The sequence below is a fragment of the Trichosurus vulpecula genome, chromosome 3 (genome assembly GCF_011100635.1).
Source record: "Trichosurus vulpecula isolate mTriVul1 chromosome 3, mTriVul1.pri, whole genome shotgun sequence".
Lineage (NCBI taxonomy): Eukaryota > Metazoa > Chordata > Mammalia > Diprotodontia > Phalangeridae > Trichosurus > Trichosurus vulpecula.
Genome location: NC_050575.1, coordinates 409002583 through 409024614, shown reverse-complemented (window position 1 = coordinate 409024614; position 22032 = coordinate 409002583). Strand labels below are relative to the sequence as shown.

Genomic DNA, 22032 nt, shown 5'->3' with positions numbered 1-22032 from the left:
CAGGAAGTTTGGCCCCTTGAATGGGAAGGATTAGGCTGCGGAGGTCTAGTAGACCAACGAGCAGCGAAGCCCCAAGTGCTGGGTCTCCAGGGAAATAAAATCCGGAAGTTCCGCTTGCGGAGAACGCCCCGGAAATGGAAGTTTAGGGGACCAATAAGCAGGCCGTGCCTGTGGGTAAGGGGGAGGGACATCCTGTAGCTAGCTTCCAGGTAAGGTTCACGCTTTCCCAAGGAGGGAGTACGAGCGGACTGAGGAGCGGGAGACATGCGGGCTGCTGGAGCCGAAACTCACGGGCCTACAAGAAGGGGATCCCCCAGCAGGTCAGGCTAGTCTCGTGTCCCCTGTGCCGGAGGGAGTCGCACTAAGAGCAGCCTGCGCCGTCCCGCAGTTCGGGGTCCTGGGGCAGAGCTCTCAGAGCAGGTCCAGGACCCCTCTGCCCGGCCCCCCTCCCCGCGGGAAGGTGGTCGGAGCGGAGACGCGGAGTGATCCCGGAGTTCACGACGGGCCTTTGCGCCTGCTCCTCCAGACGGGTCTGGGGCCCAAGGACACGAGGCGCGGCTTCTCGGGGTCGCGAAACCCGAGCTGGGTAGGGCTGTTTGAGACACCCCCGAGTCGGATCTCGGGCCGCGCAGGGAGCCTGGCCCCTGCTGGGGCCTTGGAGCCACTGTAGTCCGCCCCATGCTCCAGCGTCCCGGGCCACGGAGACAGTAGCCGGCCCATTCTCCCCAACGAGGCGGCCCCTGTCCCAAGGGAAGGCTGCAGGCGTCTCCCGACGTCCCCGCGAGCTTTCCGAAGGGCTGGAGGGGAGACACCCGGCTCCAGTGAAGCAGAGGGCAGTCTTCCCTGGACCGTAGAAGGTCGGAGACCGCCCGCTGTGCCCCACGTGGTGCACCAGAAAGCACGGGATCAGGAGGTCCAGGAGCTCTCAGGCTAGAGGTCCCGGGCTGGGTCGTCGGGAATGATATGGACTCAAGCAGGACTGAGGCCAAAATGTATTGTGTGCGCTTTACGCGGGCCAGTGTTGTTAGGGAGCCTGCGGTCCTAAGGGGGACATTCAGTGTTTATTCCGATGTTCTAAAGTAAAAGGGGCCATGTGTGCTAATAGGTGACTGGGCAGTTTCGGGAGTGGTCAATTCCTAAAGGAACAGGGACTTTTATTGTCAGCTCCAGTCTTTTGACCCAGAATTCGCTGATAAATAGCCCAAGGGCGGGTTACAAGGGGGCTACTTGGGAGGGTGGTTTTAGGCCAGAACCGCCACTGAGTCACTAAGGGTCAGAGCTGACTGAGGACTGCCCAGGCTGCCCCTATCAATGTCCACTTAGACAAGGTAAATGTAGGGAGTGTCCAGTGTCTAAGTCTAGGAGACACAGAAGGAATGGTTCAGGAGACCCATGACAGGTCAGTGAGTAGGAAATAGCTCTATGGGCCAGTGTACAGCCTTGTCAGACTAATGAATCCTGCAGGTACAGCAGGCCACTGTGTCAGGAAGAGACAGAAGTGTTTGCTAGGGCTTGCTGCCCTTGGGGGGCAGAGAAAATGCCAGGGACACTGTGTAGAGGCTAGGGACAGATGGGATTTTGGAATTGGGGTCCCAGCAGAGGCACCCAAGCACCTGATCAGACCCAGGTGTCCTGTCTCCTTGCCCCCAGCTCCTGGCTTTGCTTCCAGGATTCAGGAATTCTGCCTGACCTGAGGATCCCACCTTGGATGTAGGAAGCCAAGCTCTGTCCTGGTCCCTTGTCTGGACCCACAGCTGTTGGGCTGCTTTCCTCTCATATCCCAGGCAGGTGGCTCCCTGTCTCCACTTTCCCTTTTGGGATTCTGAGCCTAAACTTTACCAGGGGTTCCCAGGAGTCCTCCCTGGCTCCCAGTTAGACCTCAGAACACAGTGTTCTAGTGTTCCCAGACTATCCACCTGGAACCCATCCTTCACTAGGGACCCTAGGATTAAGATTGCAGATGGGGCACATGTGTTTTTCTGTGCAGAGGTAAAGAAGGGAAGGACTTTCCAGGTGGCTCCAGGTTGTCTCCTAGTTATCAGAAAGACTTAGAATTTGGACACTCCACGATTAATTGGGACATTTGTGAGATAGAGCTTTGGCTGTGGCTTCATCTGTGGGAACATAAAGGGTGGGGGAAGCAGGCACTTGAGGTCAGTAATGTCCAGGGATAAGATGGAGAAACTTTACAAAATGGAGTCACTTTGGTTCCTTTGCTCCCTACACAGGGAGCTTGGATTCAGAGGGAATGGCCCCTGCAAGCAGTGGAGCCCCAGCCCAGGTGAGTGCAGTCCATACATAAACATGGAGGAGGATGGTCTGTGAAGCTGGTGACATCTGCCTTGTGGATCATTTCTTAACAAAAATAGGCATGAAATTGAATAGAGTAGTAACAACACTGCCCTGCTGTCATATTCTGTGTTTTAATTCCATTCTTTACAACCCTGGTGTCTTGAACACTGCCCCTCCTCAGCCCATGTTGCCCTTCCCTGTTTGTTTCTTTTTGTGAGGCAATCAGGGTGAAGGGACTTAGCCAGGGTCACACAGCTAGTAAAGTCTCAGGTGTCTGAGGCTGGATTTGAATTCAGGTCCTGCTGACTCCATGGCCAGTATACTATCTACTTTGCCACCCACCAAGGGTGGCCCCTTCATTCCTTTGTCCCTGTTACCCAGGGATCATATCTTTGCTCTTTTAATTCCTACCAGCACCCCCTCCACCTACACACAGATCCTCTCCCTCTCTATGTCTTGTGGGCAAGCTCTCCCTTGTAGCGACTGAAGGTCCAGGAAAATCTTTCACCCTGAGTCTTGTCTGGGCAGACCTGGAGCAGAGCCCTGGAGGCTCCCCCAGCTCTTGTCCTTTGTTGTGCGACCATCAGAGCAGAAATTGTTCTGGTGTTGCTCATGTCCTCCTGACTCAGCTCACACAAGCCTTCCCAGGTCCCTCTGAAGCTCTCCCATTTACCAGTTCTCAGGTATAGTCAATGAGCATTTTGAAAGGACCTAGATATACAAGCCCAAGATTTCTTGTAGAGACTGCTCTGGGGCCATCCTGGTGCTCCTGTGTTTCTAAGGCCTACCTGGCACAGTGCTTGAATGATGGACAGCTTCTCTACTGTTTATAAGAGGCTACTGGTATTCTCACCCTTGCCTCTGTTGGTCCTGGGCACCAGGACTAGCTTCCTGGTGAGGTAATTTGGTCTCCCTGTGCAGTGTGCCAGGCACTGGCAGAGACCATGAGAGCAATAAGGCAAAAAGGAAGGGTTGATAGAGTCAAGTTAGTGTGTCAAGGTACCTCAGACAGCTTCTTGGAAAATCTGAGTTTCTCATAGGCTAGAGCAGCTCCTAGATTGACCAGGGAAGGGAATAATGCATGGAACTGACTCAAGTCAATACTCAGCTTAGATGTCAAGCAAAAATCAGATATCCCTAGGTCATTCAACAAGCAAAAGGAGCTTTATTTAAGTATACCATAAAAACGACGTTCAATATGGATTCCACTGTATTTTAGCTTGAGTAGACAAAGCTTGCCTCGCCTCCATGTGGGAGCCTGTCTGATCAGCAGTGCAAAGTGTGGTAGTGTTCTATTTGGGGAAATCTGTCATATCTGAAGGACCCTGATTTCACATGCATTGACTTTCATGTGCCAGGCACTGAGTTAAGCACCTTAGCCGTATCTCACTTGGCCCTCACAACCAGCCCTGGAAGTTAGGCATCATTATCCCCATTTCATTTTTACTTGTTAGTTAGAAATATTTTGGGCAAAACATTTTTTTACTTCCTTTTTCAATTCACAGTTTTTTACATCAGAAATTAGCCCTCTCTCCCTTCCTTTTCTGCCACATGCCCCTTCTCCCCCCATTGAGAAAGCAAGAAAAACTAGCTTCTATCATAAGACTGTGTAGTTGTGCTAAACAGAATTTCTCAATGGTTATAGCTAAAGAAAATTCTATCAGCTGGTACTTTTAGTAAGAAGTCTCTATCAAGAGGTAAGCAACGCGTCATCATGATTCCCCAGGTATTGATGGATCATTGTATTGATCAGACTTCCAGTGTGTTTATAGACACATGAATACATGCATTTTTATCAGTCAAGGTCCACCTTATCATCCTCCCCCCTGCCACCTCCCCCACATTGAGAACACAAGAAAGACAAAACCCATTACACACCATGTGTAGTCAATCTGGAAAAAACAAAATCCACAGTGCCTGTGCCCAAAAAATATTTCTCATTCTCTCCCTGAATTCTTCCCTTTTGGTGGTAAGCAGCATGTTTCTTTGTCATTGGCCCTCTGGAGTCCTGGTTAGTCACTGTGCTAATTCAAGGTCAATGCAGTAGTATCCCATTACATTTGTTAAACTGATTCATCTATACCACATTTATGAATAGTCTTTTAGATTCTCTGTTTCCCACCTCAAAAAGAATTATAAAATTTATATAATTCCTCCCATAATCTACCCTCCTTCTGATTCTCCTTCCCCTTTCTCTCCTTTCACTAATAAGTAAAATGTTTTTCTGTACAGAACTCTGTGCTATTTGTTTTCTTCCTTCCTTTGACTAGAGGACTAAGGTTTAGGCATCAGATGTTCCCACCCACTGCTGCGTCCTTTGTAGATGTCTACTTATGCCCCACCATTATGTGAAATAATATTTCCTAACCTTCCTTTCCATCCACCCACCTTAGTGTATTCCTGTTCCTCTCTTTCCATCATTTCCTGAAGATCAAGACAACAGAAACCCTCCCTGGTCTTATCTAATTTGAATCCTTCTATAAGCTCTGAGAGAGATCAGAGAAGATACATATCACCTCTCCATATTTGAATAAAAGTAATTTATCCCTTATTTTTTTATTCCCCTAGGCTAGTTCATCCTTCTTTACTTATGTTTCTCTTCAGTTGTATTTGAACTCCAGAAGGTCTCTGCAGTTATGTTTTTTTCAACAAGAATGCTTGGAAGTCCTTTCCTTAAGGGTCATTTTTCCCCATATCATTGTAGTCAGTTTTGTTGGGTAAATGACTCTTGGTTATAAGACCATGTCCTTTACCTTCTAACATATCCTTTTCTGAGCTCTGTGCTCTTTAAATGATGGTTATTGCCAAATTGTGTGATCCTGTGGCTCCTTGGTATTGGAATTGTTTTGTTTTATTTTATTTTTCTGACTGCTTGCTGTATTTTTCCCCGTTTACTTGTTAGCTCTGTGTTTTTGGTAATGGCTTTCCTAGGAGTTTCTATTCAGAGATTTCTTTCAGGAAGTGATCTGTGGTTTATTTTGACTTTCTCTTCTGGTTGTAAGACATCTGGGTGGTTTTAAGATTTCTTGAGCTCTCCTATTGAGGCTTTTTTTTTTTTGAATGGCATTCAGATAGTCCCCAATGTTATTTAAATTTTACCTTCTTCTTCCTTTGTGATTTGTTTTTTACTATGAGATAACTAACATTTTCTTCTGTTTTTTTTTTAACCTTTTGAATTTGTTTTAATATCTGTTATTGCCTTGTGTCTTCTGTTTGTTGTATTCAAAATTTTAGAGAGTCTGTTGCTTGGCCATGGTTTTTTATGTCTTCTGCCATGCTGTTAGCTCATTGATTCTTTTTTCCACACCCCTCATTTCTTTGCCATTTCTTCTCCTCTTGAGCACTCTCATTCCATTTAGAAACATGTTTAACTTCTAGAAATTCTGGTTGAGTTTGTGCCCAAGCTTTGTTTTTTGGAGGCAGTGCTTGTAGATATGAATCACTCTTCTGTATTTGTGTCTCCAGTGTTTTGTTTTTTTTTATTTTTTTTGCTACTATAACTGTTTATTATGGGGAGGTTCGTCTTTTTTTTGGCTCATTTTTTAGCTTACTTCCTCTGCAGCACCTTGGAGGGAATGTCTGGACTCCTCTTCTGGGTGCTTACTCTGGTCCTGAGGGTTGTCTTATTCTAGGGGCAACATAGAGGCCAATGAGCTCTCAGTGTTCCCAGAGTGGTCTGATCCATAGCAGGACTCCCAGGTTGTTCTGGTTTTCCCCATCAGGATTTGGTCTGGTACATTGTCCAGATCTCTTAGCTGGTTGTGCAGAGGTTTTCAGGGCATTGCTTCCTCACTTTGCCATCTTGACTCTGCCATGCCCACTGACATTATCCTCAGTTTACATAAATTGAGGAAACTGATCAAGATGTTGAGGGATTTGCCCAGCATCATATAGCTATGAGCGTGTGAGGCTTCATGTGAGCTTGGGTCATCCCCAAGGTCAGTCCTCCTGACTCCTGGACCAGTGTTCTTGGTAGAGGAGGAAGATGAAAGCTCCTGGAAGAAATCTGGCACTAAGATAATAGATCAACAGACATGCATTAAGTCCTTGGGACACACAGAAACGCAAGAGACAATACAGTTACTGAAGGCCCTCACAGCCTATTGAGGAATTGTGCAGAATAGGAACTAATTAAGAGAGAGAAAGCATTAGAATTAAGAGGGGAAAGGCTTCCAGAGGTGAGACTGAAGTTGGGACATAAGACAGCCAGTGCAGCCAGTAGGGCAGATAGGTGGTTCAGTGGGTAGATTGCCAGGCCTGGAATCAGTAAACACGAGTTCAAATTAAGCCTCAGATTCTTACAAGCTGTGTGACCCTGGGCAAGTCACTTGACTCTGTTTGCTTCTGTTTCCTCCTCCGTAAAATGAGCTGGAGAAGGCAGTGGCCAACCACTCTAGCATGTTTGCCAAGGAAACCCCCAAATCATGAAGAGATTTACATGACTGAGCAGCATAAGCAACATTAGGGAAGGCAGGAGGCAGAGATGATGAGGAAGAGTGTGACAGTGGGGCTGTCCAATGAAATGAGGCTGGCCACTGAAAAGTGTGGAGCTGACAGATGGAGGGTCTGGTTTAGGGAACAGCCAGGAGGCCAGGGTCACTGGATAGAAGAGTACATACAGGTAGGGACTAAGTCCTAAAGGGCTGTGTATGACTTTTGCATTTGTATTTTGTACTGATGGTTATTGAGTAGATGGGCAGGGTGGTGACATGATCAGAGCCTCCCTTTAGGAAAAATCACTTTAGTGACTGAATAGAGGACAGATAGGTGTGGGGAGAAGCTTGAGGCAGGTAGGCCCACCAGCAGGCTGTAGCAATACCCTAGGTGTGAAGCAATGAAGGCTTGGACTAGGTGGGGGAGAAGTGATCATTCATGGGAGATGTTGCAAAGGTGGCATCAGCAGAGCTGGACAACAAATGGGATGTGGGAGAGAGAGAGAGTGAGGAACAGAGGGTAGAACCTGGCTTGTGGACCGAAGTGATCTGCACCAGGTGGCGACTGACATCTTGGTTGCCTATTAACAAGTCCTGGATTGTATAGGTGAGGACCTGGGATTTGAGGCATCCTTTGGGGGTCAGGAGCAATTGGAGATTCTAGGTGGAATACCTATAGAGAAGCAGGTTCAGAATCCATTGTTGACGTGGCTCAGATCTCAGGATGGGAGCAGGGGCTCATTCCCAGCTTGTAGGCCTGCCAGAAGCATGCACAAGAATCACCAGGGCAGGAATCGCAGTCTAACATGGGACCTGCAGAGCTGGCCAGTTTGCTGATAGTGGCCCAGTTCACTAGATTTACTGTTGCCAAGAAGGCTGAAAACCAGATCAGAAGACTGCAGTACTAGGATCCCGTTGGGAGCAAGGGAAGCCTCCATCAAGTTTGCCACAGATGGGACCACTGAAGGACCACTGAAAGCTTGCAGGTCCCCAGCCTGAGCTGTCCTTGAGATTCTGGAGTGAGGCAGCATTCTATATGGCCAAGAGAGCAGAACATCCCAGGAGAACAGAAGCTCAGCCCAAATACTCCTCTAGGATGTTGGGCCCTAAGAAGTGATGAAGGGGCGTTTTTAGAGTAGTCTGGGAAGATGTGTAGGAACTGATGCATACCAAAGGGAACAGCAGGAGGAACACAGTTTACATGGAGACAGTGTTGTAAGGATTACCTTGAAAGACCTGGGAATCCTGATGTGTGTAGTGATCTGCCACTATTCTAGAGGACTAATCAAATATGCCAGCTGCCTCTCCTTTTGATTTAAGTGAAGCTGTCAGTCCAAAATGAAAGTTTTGGATGTGGCCAATGTGGAACAGGGGTTGGGTTTTTCAGTTCATTTTCAGTGAGGTTGGGATTGACAGCAAAATTAGGAGGAATTTTTTCTAATAGAAAAAAGCCTTATTTATTATCCATGAGATAGAACTTTTTTCCTCCCCATCTTCCTCAAGGATTTAAAGAGGATCATTTTCTTTTGTCTTTTAGAATTGAGAGAAGAGCTGGACACATCAAGAAATGGCAACTTCAGACCCACACAAAAGTCTAACCCCTAAAACCCAACAAAGAGCTATATGCTAGGGGAATGTCCTGGGGAATCTGGGAAAGGAAAAGAGAATTTCCATTCATGTAGAAGCTTCATATTACCCATTGGCCATGTGAGGTCTAAGCATGGGCCCTCTTCCCCCTGGACTCTGAATGTACCTGTGGTCCAGTACACCAGACTCTTTTGGGGGATGCTTGTGTACTTTGTTCCTTTCCTACTTGTAGAGTAAACAGCTTTAAAAAATAAAATAAGAATAAACTATAACTTCACTGGCTTCCCCTTGCCCAATTCGGGTCTTCAAGGAGTCCTTTTCTTCCTTAAGATTCTGCACCTCCCATAAAATGGGGAGAGGACCTACATGTACAAAAAATATTCGTAGCAGCTTTTTTTGTGGTGGCCAAGAACTGGAAAGTGAGGGTGTGCCCAACAGTTGGGGAATGGCTGAACAAATTGTGTTATATGAATGTAATGGAATACTATTGTGCTATAAGAAATGATGAGCGGGAAGACTTCAGAAAAACCTGGAAAGACATAATATGAACTGATGCTAAGTGAAGTGCACAGAACCAGGAGAACATTGTACACAGTAACAGCCATGTTGTGTGATGACTGACTTTGATAGACTTAACTCTTCTCAGTAATGCAAGCACCTAAACAACTCCAAAAGACACATAATGCAAAATGCCATCCATATCCAGAGGGCAGAGGGGAGGAAGGTAGAGAAAATTTAAAACTTACAGAAGTGAATGTTGAAAACTAAAAATGAAGTAATGAAACAAAGATTTTTTATCTCTTTTTCTAATTGGCTGACTTTTCTTTTCATAGTCTTGTTTTCCTTGCATTGTTCTTATTTTTCTTTTTAGTTTTTCCTTCAGCCTTTCTCATTTGATTTTTACAGACTTGTTTAAATTCTTCCATAAATCCTTTTTGGTAGGTGACTATTTAACATTATTGGTTTCAGCTTCCTTCTCTGAAGAACAACCCTGGTCTTCTCTACTCACATAGTAATACTCTATGGTTGGATTCTTTCTCCTCTGGCTGTGCATTTTTTGATAATAGTTTAATTTTTGTAATCACCTCTAGTCCTGGGGTAGGGCTGTGATGCCTCTGGCATCAGATCCTCCTTCAGTTCTCCCCTCTGACCTCAAACCCAAACCTTCAGCCTCCTATAAGTACCCACAGCCCCACTGCTTGTGCATTCACAAGATGTGTCCTGATACCTTCGGACTCCTGTAAGGGTCTCTTCAGTACAGCTGAGTTTGGACTTCCTTGTCAGCAAAGGTTCCCTTGGTCTTCCCAGGCTGAGACACCCAACTACCTTCACTGTCCTAGGAGTAAAAATTCCTGGGGCTGGGGCAGCCTCCCAACCCAGCTGACCCCAGGGCTTGCTGCATGTTCATTAAGCTGACCAAGGACCTAGCCTGGAGGTGTTTTCTCTTCACAGGGACTAAAACTCATCCTGGAATTTTTCTTCAGATCTTCTCTGATTGTCCCTGGATGACCAATGTTCTGCCAGTACTATCATTTATTTTCATTTTTCTATGTTCACTCTGAGGCACTATTGTGTCTTGGGTGGAGAAAATTCTTGAGCGCTTGAAACTTTCTGATCTACTGCCATCTTCCCAGAATCCTCTCCATGTCTGACTCTTAAGTGAAAAATGAGTGACTGAGGGGACCCTAGAGGAAAGAAAAGATTTGGAAATTCTTGGGAATCTCAAAAAATGTACAAGAGCAACAAATTCCTCAATTGCTCTGAAGTAAATCAATAGAATAAAGAACTGAAAGGTGAAACATAGATTACAAATAGACCCTAAATCAGATGTTTTAAAGAAGGAATCACAATGATGAAAAATGAATTGGCACAGCCTGGAGAATTATTCCCAAACATCAGAATGCCTGAGGGGACCCCATGTTTCTGATTGAAATGGAAGAGCATCAGATTCCAAACTTACTGGCCAAATAGATGATGTGAATGTAGCAGGCTGGAAATATAGATGACCCCTCCACATATCAGAACATTCTCAGATCTGGCCAACCTCTCCCATTCGTGTATGTCTGTGTCTGTGTGTATGTATAGAACCCATCAGTTGGCCCCTTAACTGATTCTTTTGACTCTTGTTCACCCAAGTTTCTAGAATTCCAGGGGACTGTTTGGGTCATTTATTTGTAATAAGGAAACTGCCTAAGCTTTCCTAATGAATTAGCTTCAAGAAAACCCAATTAATGAAATACTACTGTTTTTTTTTTTAAAGCAATAAAGGAACCTTCCTTGTTCATCATTGTTATCATCCAGTCATTTCATTCACACTCAACACTTAGTAAATCCCATTAGGGCTTTTCTTGGCAAAGATGCTGGAGTAGTTTTTCATTTCCTTCTCTGGTTCATTTTACAGATGAGGATGCTGAGACAAACAAGGTGAAGTAGCTGGCCCAGGGTCACACAGTTAATACACTTCTGAGGCCATATTTGAACTCATAAAGATGAGTCTTCCTGATTCCAAGCCCAGTGCTCTTTCCACTGTGCCACCTAGCTTGCTTTTCTCCATCATAATTACTCTTATTACAAAGTAATTAATTATGTAATCATGGAATATGTGCCATGGGCAAAAGAAAGCAAAGGCATAAGCTGTTTTGTCTATAAGAGCCTCGTACCCAGAGTGACCTCAAGCCCTCAATGTAATAACAGGCTGCCTCACTTGCTGGGAACCGTCTCATGCCACTCAATGCAGTCCAAATTCTGATGAATATCTTTTTAGAATCCTCTTCATATTTTCTTCCAGATAAGACTTTATTTCAGCCATCCAGGAAACAAAGTAGACCTTTTGTGTAACTTTGTTCTCTTTTCAGTGGTCCTATTTAATGTTCCTTTTTTCCCCAGAATGCAGTTTTCTGCCATCTTCTCATTTTCTTTAGAATATATTACACCAGTTTGATGAGGAAGCAATTTCACTTCTCCCCCCTCTTTTTCCTCTACTGATGAACATACCTCACACATAGAATATACACTTTCTCCCAGATTCCACATGAAGACATCTTCCATAATAAGACATTTCTCAGCTTTATTCCAACTGATGATATATAATGCTTGTCTCAAAGTTCCATCAAGATCTTCCTGACTGGTTTCAAAAGGTGACTGACACATAAAGGGCATGATCCTTGGGCAACTCCCTTTTCTGGGCTTTAGTTTCCTCCTATAAATTAATGGGGATTGGACTATTTAACCCTGAAATGTCTTTCAACTCTACATTCTATAACTTTTGATCATTTTAGGAGACAGTGACATTTAAGGATGTGGCCGTGGACTTTACCCAGGAGGAGTGGGACCTTTTGGACCATCCTCAGAAGGACTTGTACAAGGAGGTCATGGTGGAGAATGCATGGAACCTGCTCTCTCTGGGTAAGGACGCTTCCCTGCTCACTCTGAGTCTGCAATCAAAGGGAATATCTTTATTCCCTGGTATGCAGACTTTAGAGCATCTATCAATTATTAGAGAAAAGTGTATGTCTCCTTTGTCCAAGAGACAGACTCCTCATGCTACCTGGTTTTCCTACAAAAAGTCTTTGCATTGTGTGGTAGGAAGCTGAGGGTTTCCTTTCTTGCTTCTAATGCAGTCTCTTACCAGTTGAGGCATCTTCAGGTCAAAGCTCCAATCAGTGTTGAAGAATCTCAGAAATGGAACTAATCCCAGGGGTTATTTGGTCTAACCTCTACCTGGACCTGAATTTTGGTGCCAAACCTCTGAAAACTGTTCAGGCACCTTTTCCTTGCAACACTTCCTCTTTGAGATGGGCCTAATTTTTGGAATATTCTTCTTTTTAACAAGCATACATTGGTAACTTAAATCTCTCACTTGTGGTCAATGTAGTGTCTGTTTCTTTAATCTTCCTTCAGGTTGCCCCAAAATTCTGACACAGATACTGGGGAAGGAAGGGAATGGAACAACCAACCATATTCACATGCTATTTGCCAGGGACTGGGCCAAGTGTTTTGTTTATAATATTATGTCACTTTATCTTCACAATAACCTTCAAAGTTAGGTGACATGCCCATTTTGCACTTGGCAAACTGAAGCAAACAGAAGTTAAGTTACTGGTCCAGGGGTACCCAGCTACTAACTGTCTGAGGCAGGATTTAAACTCATGTTTTCCATATTCCAGGCCCAGGGCTCTCTCCACTGCAATATCAGCTGCCTCTTATTTCTATACGATTGAAACTATGCAATGAGTCCAACCTGCCATGAAGAAGGTGCATAAGATTGAATTCTCTGATACAGTACTGGTTCCTGGATTTTCTCCCTGACCTGTCCCCAGAACTCCCTAAAAGAAATACTATGGAAACTCTAGATTCCTGGGAACCAACCTTGAGTTCTTGCTTACATGCCCCTGTGGATGCCAGGAATAACTGAGAATGACTGAGAAATAGAATTTGGACTAAGTGGGTTGAGTTTGCCAGCAGGAGACTCTTAGCCAAGGGGGCAAACACCCCTGAATGAACAGCTTTATATAAATGAACAAGGTTTATATAGGTTCCCGGGAGTGAGGAGCCAGGTAGGGGGGCAGGCAAAGGATGATGCATCAAGGTTCCTATTGCTTGGGCTCGAGGCTGATCTAGCATAATTACCCTTTTACTCATTTTTAGGTCTAGGGGTTTCTGCCAGAATGGAGTGTGTAACAGGATGGGAGGGGTGGGGCAGAGGGTTTGGCAGTTTCTCAGAATAGGTTGTACAACACATCCCATTTTGGGTTATTTGTGTCAGAAGCACTAATTGGTCAGTACAGACTCCTGTGTGTAACCAGAAAGAAGTGATTCTAAAAAGGGAGCAGCTCTGTATCTGCACCCGTTTTCCTAAAGAGAACTAAATTACCAGTTTTTCTCCATGCTCATCCCTAACTGATTCCCTATTGCCAGGGCTTCCAGTTCCCAGAGAAGATGTGATCTCTTATTTTGATCAAAGGGAAGTACCATGGATGCTGGAGCGAGAAGGCTTGAGGAGCCTCTGTCCAGGTGAGTGAGGTGACAGCAGGTATATAAGAGCTGTGATTATGATAGGCTGCTATGTATTGTGGTGAAGACAGTACTAGATTTGGGGGCAGGAAGGCCTGTCTTGGAATTCTTTTTCAGATTTTTTTTGCTGTGGCTTCCTGGGCTAGTCCGTGAACTATGGAGCCTCAGTTTCCCCATTTGTCAAATGAGGGGGTTGGACTCCATGGCCTTTCAGCTTCCTTCCAGGGACAAATATATGATCCTACAAGAAAGTAGCTATTTGGAATTTGGGGACATGGAATCTCCTGAAAGTGCCAAAAAGGGTTAGACTCTCCAGTGTGAACTCTTTCTTAGACCGTCAGGTCACCAAACATTTGTTAAGTGCCTGCTACATGCCAGGCCCTTGGGATAAGCAAAAGAAGTCCCTGACTTTTCTGCATTTCAGTCTGGTGCATTAGACAGAATCCCAACCACTATGCAGAAGCCCACTATGGTCAGGATAAATTGGAGCTGGCAAGAGAGGGAAGACACAAAAGTGAAGGAAGATTGGGAAAGGCTCATTGTGGCAGGTGGGCTCTAGCTGGGGCTTCAGGGAAGCCAGGATGAGTATTCTAAGCAAAAGGGATATTGAGAAATATCCAGGGAGTCAGGAGGTGCAGTGTCCTGTCCACAGAACAGAAAGGAGTCCCATACCACTGGATTATAGCAAATATCAGGGAAAATAGGGTGAAAATGACTGGAAAAGTAGGAGAGGGGAAGCTGGTGAGGTGCTTTAGCAAGCCTAGGGAGGATTTTATATTGAATCCTATTGCTGGGGAGCCAGAGGAGGTTGCTGAGTGGGTGGTGACCTAGTCAGGTGAGAGCTTGAGGAAGATGAACTTGATAACTGGGTGGAAGATTGACTTGATTGGGGGAGGCTCTAAAATATTTCAGGTGTGAGGTGATTGGGGCCTGAACTATGAAGGTGACAGTGTTGGGAATGAAAGGGGTCTATGGGAGAGATGTCACACAGGTGGGATCACTGGACTTTGCTCCCCATTGAATAGGGAAGTGGGAACAGGTACCATGGTTTGAATCATCAGAGGCAATGATGATTACCAAACCTCTCAGCTCAGGACTCTGTCAGAGCTGTGTGAGAGAAGCACAGGGCCTGTAGCAGCAGCAGCAGCAGCTGCTACTCCTGGGGCTGTCAGCACAGATACTAAATGTGTGAAAGCTGCCTAATTGAACTTCTGGGAGCCATGAGTAAACTGCAGGTGCTCTCACTCCCCCTTGTTCACCTTGAAAAAACCCAGAGAATATTGCCCCAGGAAAAATCCTGAAACAGGAGAGCCAGAAATAGGGATACAGCAGTCTTTTAGCTTGGGAAGCTAGGTTGTAAGACAACTGTAAAAGACTCATGATGGAAAAAGCTATCCATGTCCAGAGAAAGAATTATGGAGTCTGAATGCAGATTGAAGCGAAATATTTTCTCTCTTTTTTGTTGTTGTTTTGTTTCTTCTTCCTCATGGTTCATTCTGTTGTTTATAATTATTCTTTACAACTTGACTGTTGTGAAAATGTTTAATGTCAAGGTATATGTAGAACCTATATCATATTACACATGCTGTCTTGGTGGAGGGAGGTTGGAGAAGAGGGTGGGGGAGACAATTTGGAATCCCAAATCTTGTAGAATTGAATGTTGCAAACTAAAAATAAATGCATTTAAATAAAAAAAAAAAAGTAAGCCAACCAAATAGAAGTTGAAAAAAAAAAAGAAATGTAGGCAGATGGGAGGTTTGGGGGCAATTACATATGTTAAAGAAGGATCAGGAGAGAGTAATGTCATTAAAGTTCAAGAGGAGAGTACCGAGAAAAATGGGTGACTGACAGTACCAAAGTTTGCAGAAAAGCCAAGAAGAATGAGCATCAAGAAATGACAATTGAATTTAGCAGTTTGAAGATTGTTGGTAATTTTAGAGAAAGAAGATTTCAGTTGAACAATTAAGTTGAGAGCCAGATTGCAGAAGCTTTCAAAGAAAGCAAGGAAAGGAGTTGGAGGAGACACCAGTTGTGAATGGCCATCTCTAGCTATTTTGCCCGGAAATGGGGGAAAGATATTGGACAATATCTCAAGGTGATGCATTAATTATTTAGGGTGTTTTCAGAGAAATTATTTTATTTGTGTCACCAGGAAAGGAGTCCTTTGTATGGGAGAGAGTGAAAGTTAGTGAAAATATGGAGATACTAGAGGAAGAATATACCAAGGTGGATGAGGGATGGAATGGGATTATTTGCACACGTAACGGGATTTACTTTAGCAAGCAAAAGGATTACCTTTTCAGATATGGTGAGGAGAAATGAAAAGAAGGTATCTGATTTATGTGAGATGAGAAGAATGAAATAGCTCTTGATAAATGTCCATTTATTCCTATGAAATAAAAGTCCAAGTTCTTAAGAAAATATGGATGGTTGGGGGATGGGGAGGCAGAAAACAAGCCACAAGGGAGGGTTGAGGATGAATGAAAAGATTTGGAAAAGCTGCTCTGATGAGTGGCATGGGGGGACAATTTGGGAGATATCAAAGTATAGCCTTGCCACAATGAGGGCCCAGCTGAGATTATGTAGCCTAAATTTGTAGTGGGCCTAGGCAGCCTGGTTTTATGATTTTCTCCTCATCCAGCAGCACATGAGTAGGAGTGAAGGCTGCTGCCTTACTTAGAAGTAATATGAGGCTAAGCTTTGCATAAATCATCAGCCCAAGTCCCTTTCCTGATCTCTGTGGCTCAATCTCAGTCCCATTCTTGGAGAATCATTGACCAGGTTCATGGAGGTGACTACCACCTCTGTTTAGGCAGCTGGGAGTTAGAGACTTTAAGTAGTGTCCCATGGTCTGAGATGCATCAGTATTGGGGCTGGTCAGTTCCACCAGGGTTAGAACCTAATAAAGATAACCAGTAATAGGTGAGTGGGTGCAAAAAAGAGAGAGAACCATGACGGAAGCCAGAACATGCATTTGACAACTACGAGAGAGACCAGGGATTGAGGTAGAAGCTGGGGCCTGCTGTCAGCCCTGGGCCTAGTCAGACAATCAGTAAAGATTCATTAAATACCTAGTGTTCTGTGAATACCCTTTGATCCAGCACTGCCACCCCTAGGTCTATACCTCAGAGACATCCAAAACAAGGGACAAGGACCTATGTGTACAAAAATATTTCTAACAGCTCTTTTTGTGGGGGCAAAGAATTAGAAATTGAAATGATGCACTTCAGTTGGGGAATGGCTAAAGAAGGTGTGGGATATGATTGTAGTGGAATATTATTGTCCTTTAAGAAATGGCAAGCAGGATGATATCAGAAAAACCTGGAAATACTTATATGATCTGATGCATAGTGAAGTGAACAGAACCCGAATGTTATACAGTGTAATAGCAATATGGTTCAATGAAGAGCTGTGCATGGCTTAGCTTTTTTCAGCAAATGCCTCAGCAAAAAGAAAAAAATTTAAAGGCCAGAACAAAATCTTTTCTGCTATAGTAAATACAAAAAAAAAAAAAACAAAAAACCAGTTCTGGTATGCTTCCTTTGACCTCAAATATTGCAACAGAAAAAATAAGATTGAAAGCTGTTACTAGGGAAATTACATTGACCTTAAAGATATGAGAGATCATGAAATAATTGTGATATTTAGTATGTGTGTACCAAATGGCATTATATCTTTGAAGAAAGGTTTGAAAGTGCAGATGATGAAAGTCAAAGTGAAAAGGAAAGACAAAGTGGAAATAATTTGTCTAGTACTGTGGACAGAGCATGCTCAGTCAGGGGATTGAGTTCTCTCAGCTTCAGGGATTTGGGTCAATCACTCAGCCATTCTGAGCTCATGAGCCAATTTGTGAGTGTGACAATTATGCTCTGCCTGTCACAGGTTTGTTGTGAGAATGCAATGTAGTTCTGTGTGAAACTCTGTAAATTAAATCATCCTTGGGATATGAACTAATTGTATTTTGAAATAATTGGTTCTGCCCATTTAAAGATTTTTGAATTTTGAAGACCTTTATCTTTGGCTGGGGAAAGAGAATGTAATGAGGTTTATATTCTGCCAATGGAGGGAAGGGGATATAATTATATATGTGTCTGTGTGTATATGTTTTACTGCTTGTTTCTTTCAGAAGGAAAGATCAGACTGGAAGTGAAGGAATCTCCTACAGTGTTAAGCCTTTCTGTGGAAGAAACTCAGGAGAAAAGATTCATGGTTGATGTTCCCTGTGACTTCTCTAGAGAGAAAGTTTATGAATGTAATCAGTGTGGAAAGGCTGTTATCCAGAGCCATCAACTTGCTGAACATCAGAGAATCCACACTGGGGAGAAACCTTATGAATGTAATCAGTGTGGAAAATATTTCAGAAAGAGGTACAGTCTCACTTTACATAAAAGAAACCACAATGGAGAGAAACCTTATGAATGTAATCAATGTGGAAAGGCTTTTGCAAAGAGGGGCCGTCTTACTGAACATCAGAAAAGCCACACTGGAGAGAGAGCTTTTGAATGCAATCGATGTGGAAAGGCTTTTAGAGACAGCTCCACTCTTGCTGGACATCAGAGGATCCACACTGGAGAGAAACCTTATGAATGTAATCAATGTGGAAAGGCTTTTAGATACAGCTCTAGTCTTGCTAGACATCAGAGAATCCACACTGGAGAGAAACCTTATGAATGTAATGAATGTGGAAAGGCTTATAGATATAGCTCTGCTCTTGCTAAACACCAGAGAATCCACACTGGAGAGAAACCTTATAAATGTAATCAGTGTGCAAAGGTTTTTAGATACAGTTCTGCTCTTGCTAAACATCAGAGAGTCCACACTAGACAAAAATCTTATGAATGTAATCAATGTGCAAAGGTTTTTAGATACAGCTCTGCTCTTGCTAAACATCAGAGAATCCACACTGGAGAAAAACCTTATAAATGTAATCAGTGTGGAAAGGCTTTTACACGCAAGGGCAATCTTACTGGACATCAGAGAATTCACACTGGTGAGAAACCTTATGAATGTAATGAGTGTGGAAAGGCTTTCCTACTGAGGGCTAATCTTGCTTTACATAAAAGAGTCCACACTGGTGAGAAACCTTATGAATGTAATCAGTGTGGGAAAGCATTTACCCACAGGACTAGTCTTGGAGTACATCAGAGAATCCACACTGGAGAAAAACCGTTTGAATGTAATCTGTGTGGAAAGGCTTTTAGAGACAGTTCCACTCTTGCTAGACATCAGAAAAGTCACCCTGGAGCGAAACGCTATGAATGTAATCAGTGTGGAAAGGCTTTTAGAGACAGCTCCACTCTTGCTGAACATCAGAGAATCCACACTGGAGAGAAACCTTTTAAATGCAATCAGTGTGGAAAAGCTTTTATGCAGAGGGGCAGTCTTGCTAAACATCAGAAAAGACACACTGGAGAGAAACCTTATGAATGTAATCAATGTGGAAAGGCTTTTATAGACAACTCCACTCTTGCTAGACATCAGAGAATCCACACTGGAAAGAAACCTTATGAATGTAATCAGTGTGGAAAGGCTTTTATGCAGAGGGGCATTCTTACAGAACATCAGAGAATCCACACTGGAGAGAAACCTTATGAATGTAATCAATGTGGAAAGGCTTTTAGATACAGTTCTGCTCTTGCTGATCATCAGAGAATCCACACTGGAGAGAAACCTTATGAATGTAATCAATGTGGAAAGGCATTTACAAAGAGGGGCCATCTTACTGAACATCAGAAAACCCACACTGGAGAGAAGCCTTATGAATGTAATCAATGTGGCAAATCTTTTAGAGACAGCTCTAGTATTGCTAGACATAAGAGAATCCATGTATGAATGTAATCAATGTGGCAAGGCTTTTAGATACATGAGAGAATCCACACTATAGAAAAACATTGTGATTATATGAATGTAATAACTGTGGAAATGCTTTCAGAATCAGCTCCAGTCTTGTTAAACATCAGAGAATCCACACTGGAGAGAATGCAAATCTGACCTCAGACACTTCCTAGCTGTGTGATGCTGGGCCATTTAGTTGACCCTGATTGGTTTGATGTCAGGTATGCAGATGATTGCACTCTGATGGCTAAAAATGAAGAAGTTTTAAGGAGCTTCTTTATGAGTGCAAAAGTGGAGAGGATTAAAGCTAGCTTGAAGTTTAACATTAAAAAAAAAAACAAGCAAACAAACTAAGATCATGGCAACTTGTTCCATTACCTCCTGGCAGAAAGGAGAAGAAATGAAGCAGTGTCAGATTTTATATTGTTAGGCTCAAAGATCAGTGTAAGTGGCAACACAGATCAACAGACAGGGTTTCTGTCTGGGAAATCAACACAGATCAACAGATGGGGTGCCAACATCATAAACAGTCTGTTAGGCCTGCCCACAAGCAAGTTCCCCTAGCCCGCTAATGCTCCCTTCTCTCGGCTCTGCTTGTCTTTCTACCTACACCTCTCCTGCAAGCAATATATACTGTTTCCAATGAAATACTGTTAATTCAATCAAAGGCAAGACTCAATCAAAAGCACTTGATTGGCTTAATGCTAAGGAGAACTGCAAAAGAAAAAAAGCAGCAAAAAATCCCACTTTGCTGGCTGTAATAGCAGCCATGTCCCAGCCCAGGTGAATGCAGTACATCCACAGACTTGACCAGCATCAGTAATCCAGGTCATTTCCATAGACATAGAGGATGGTCTATGAAGCTGGTAACAGCTGCCTCATGGATTGTTTCTTTACAAAAATAGTCATGAAGTTGAATATAGTAGTAACAACATTGCCCTGCTCCCACCTTCTGTGTTTTAAGCTGATTCATTGGCACTGGCTTCTTGAACACTCTTCCCCCCACCCCAATGCTACTCTCTCCATTTTTCTATTTGTATTTGTAAAGACCATCAGGGTTAAGTGACTTGCCCCAGGGTCACACAGCTAGTAACTCTACTGTCTGAGGCTGGATTTGAACTCATGTATTCCTGAATCCAGGGTCATTGCTCTATCTACTGCTCTACCTACCTTTCCCCCACCCCACCCCATTAGGTTTTAAGTTCCCATTCATTACAGCTGACTGTAAGGTCAGCTGTGAAGTGATTAGGATTTTGAACATGGTGGGGGCAGTATTAGGTTGGGGGGAAATTTATCCTCTTTGAGAGATATTGCAAAGGTGTAATCAGCAGGCCTGGACAACAGATGGGATGTGGGAGAAAAAGAGTGTGAGAAGCAGAGGGTGGAACCTAGCTTGTGGCTTTGACCAGATTCCCACTGATATCTTGGTGGCCCAGTACCAAATCCTAGATTGGATAGGTGAGCACCTGGGTGTCTCCTGGCAGCCTTTGAGGGTCAGGAGCAATTTTCTAGGTCGAATACCTATAGAGAAGCAGGTTCAGAATCCATTGTTGGTGTGGCTCAGATCCCAGGATAGGAGCAGGAGCTCAGTCCCAGCTACTAACCCAGTTTGAAGTATGCAGAATAATTGCCAGGGCAGGAATAAAGGTCTAACATGGGACCTGCAGAGTTTGCCAATTGGCAGGTACTGGCCAAGTTCACTAGATTTGCTATTGCCAACAAGGGTGAAAACCAGATCAGGAGCCTGCAGTACTAGGATCCCATTGTGGGCAAGGGAAGCCTCCATCAACTTTGCCACATATCAGACCACTTAAGGAACACTGAAAGCTTGCATATCCCTAGCCTGAACTGTCATTGAGATCCTGGAGTAAGGCAGCATTCAATATGGCCGAAACAACAGGAGGATCCAGGAGAACAGAAACTCAGCCCAGATACTCCTCCAGGAGGGCAAAGAGACTGGCTATAAGTTAAACATTACAGTCAGTGATGATATGGAAATGTGATGGAGTACTGTTGGGCTGTAAGAAGTGATAAAAGGGTGGTTTTAGAGTACTCTGGGAAGATGTGTATGAACTGATGCATAGGAAAGGGAATAGAACTAGGATAAATGTTTATATGGAAACAATCTTGCAAAGATTACCTAGAAAGACTTGGATTTATGATGTATGTAATGATCTGTCACTATTCCAGAGGACTAATCAAACATGCCACCTGCTTCCCTTTCTAATATAAGTAAAGGACTCAGTACAGAATGAAACTTTTGGACGTGACCAGTGTGAAATTGAGCTATAAATGTTTATACATATTGAAAGCAGGGGTTTGGTCTGTCATTTCATTTTCATTGAGGGTGGGGGTTGAGAGGAAAAGAAAAGAGATGTTTTTCTAATGGAAAAAACCTATTTGTTATCCATGGAACAGTGCCCTTCCCCACCCCCCACCCCCATCTCTTTCAAGGCTTTAGGGGAGATCATTTGGTTTTGACTTTCGAATTGGGAGCCAATAACTAGGCACATCGAGAAAAGGCAATTTCAGAACCACACAAAACTAACCCCTGAAGCCCAGCTACATCCTAGGGGAACTTCCTGGAGACTCCAGGAAAAGAGAAGAGAATTTCCATTCATCCAGCAGCTTTGAATGACCCATTTGCCACGTGAGGTCTAATCTTGGGACCTCATTGCCCTGTACTCTAAAATGTACTTGTCCAGTGTGCCAGACTCTTTTGGGGATGCTTGTATACTTTGGTCTTTGCTATATTTCTAGAATAAACAGCTTTAAAAAATAAAATAGGAATAAACCTTCAAATGGAGATGATAGCACCTACCTCCCAGAGTTTATTTTTATGCTAAAAATGAAATTGATAAAACACTATATA

The 22032-nt window shown here is 43.8% G+C and overlaps 1 protein-coding gene across 1 annotated transcript; it reads left to right on the top strand.

Moving 5' to 3' along the window:
• The first annotated feature begins 213 nt into the window (after positions 1-213).
• LOC118841072 (zinc finger protein 665-like) lies at positions 214-21471 on the top strand. Its single transcript, XM_036748487.1, has 5 exons — positions 214-320; positions 2229-2281; positions 11591-11717; positions 13230-13325; positions 17452-21471. Exons 2-5 carry the CDS (start codon positions 2249-2251, stop codon positions 19155-19157), a joined length of 1962 nt encoding a protein of 653 aa, XP_036604382.1. The 5' UTR covers positions 214-320; positions 2229-2248; the 3' UTR covers positions 19158-21471.
• Positions 21472-22032: the final 561 nt, after the last annotated feature.

Coding starts and splice junctions, on each gene's coding strand:
- LOC118841072 (XM_036748487.1), top strand. CDS start 2,249: ATGGCCCCTGCAAGCAGTGGAGCCCCAGCCCAG. Junction 2,282..11,590: donor GCAGTGGAGCCCCAGCCCAG/GTGAGTGCAGTC, acceptor TGATCATTTTAG/GAGACAGTGACATTTAAGGA. Junction 11,718..13,229: donor ATGGAACCTGCTCTCTCTGG/GTAAGGACGCTT, acceptor CCCTATTGCCAG/GGCTTCCAGTTCCCAGAGAA.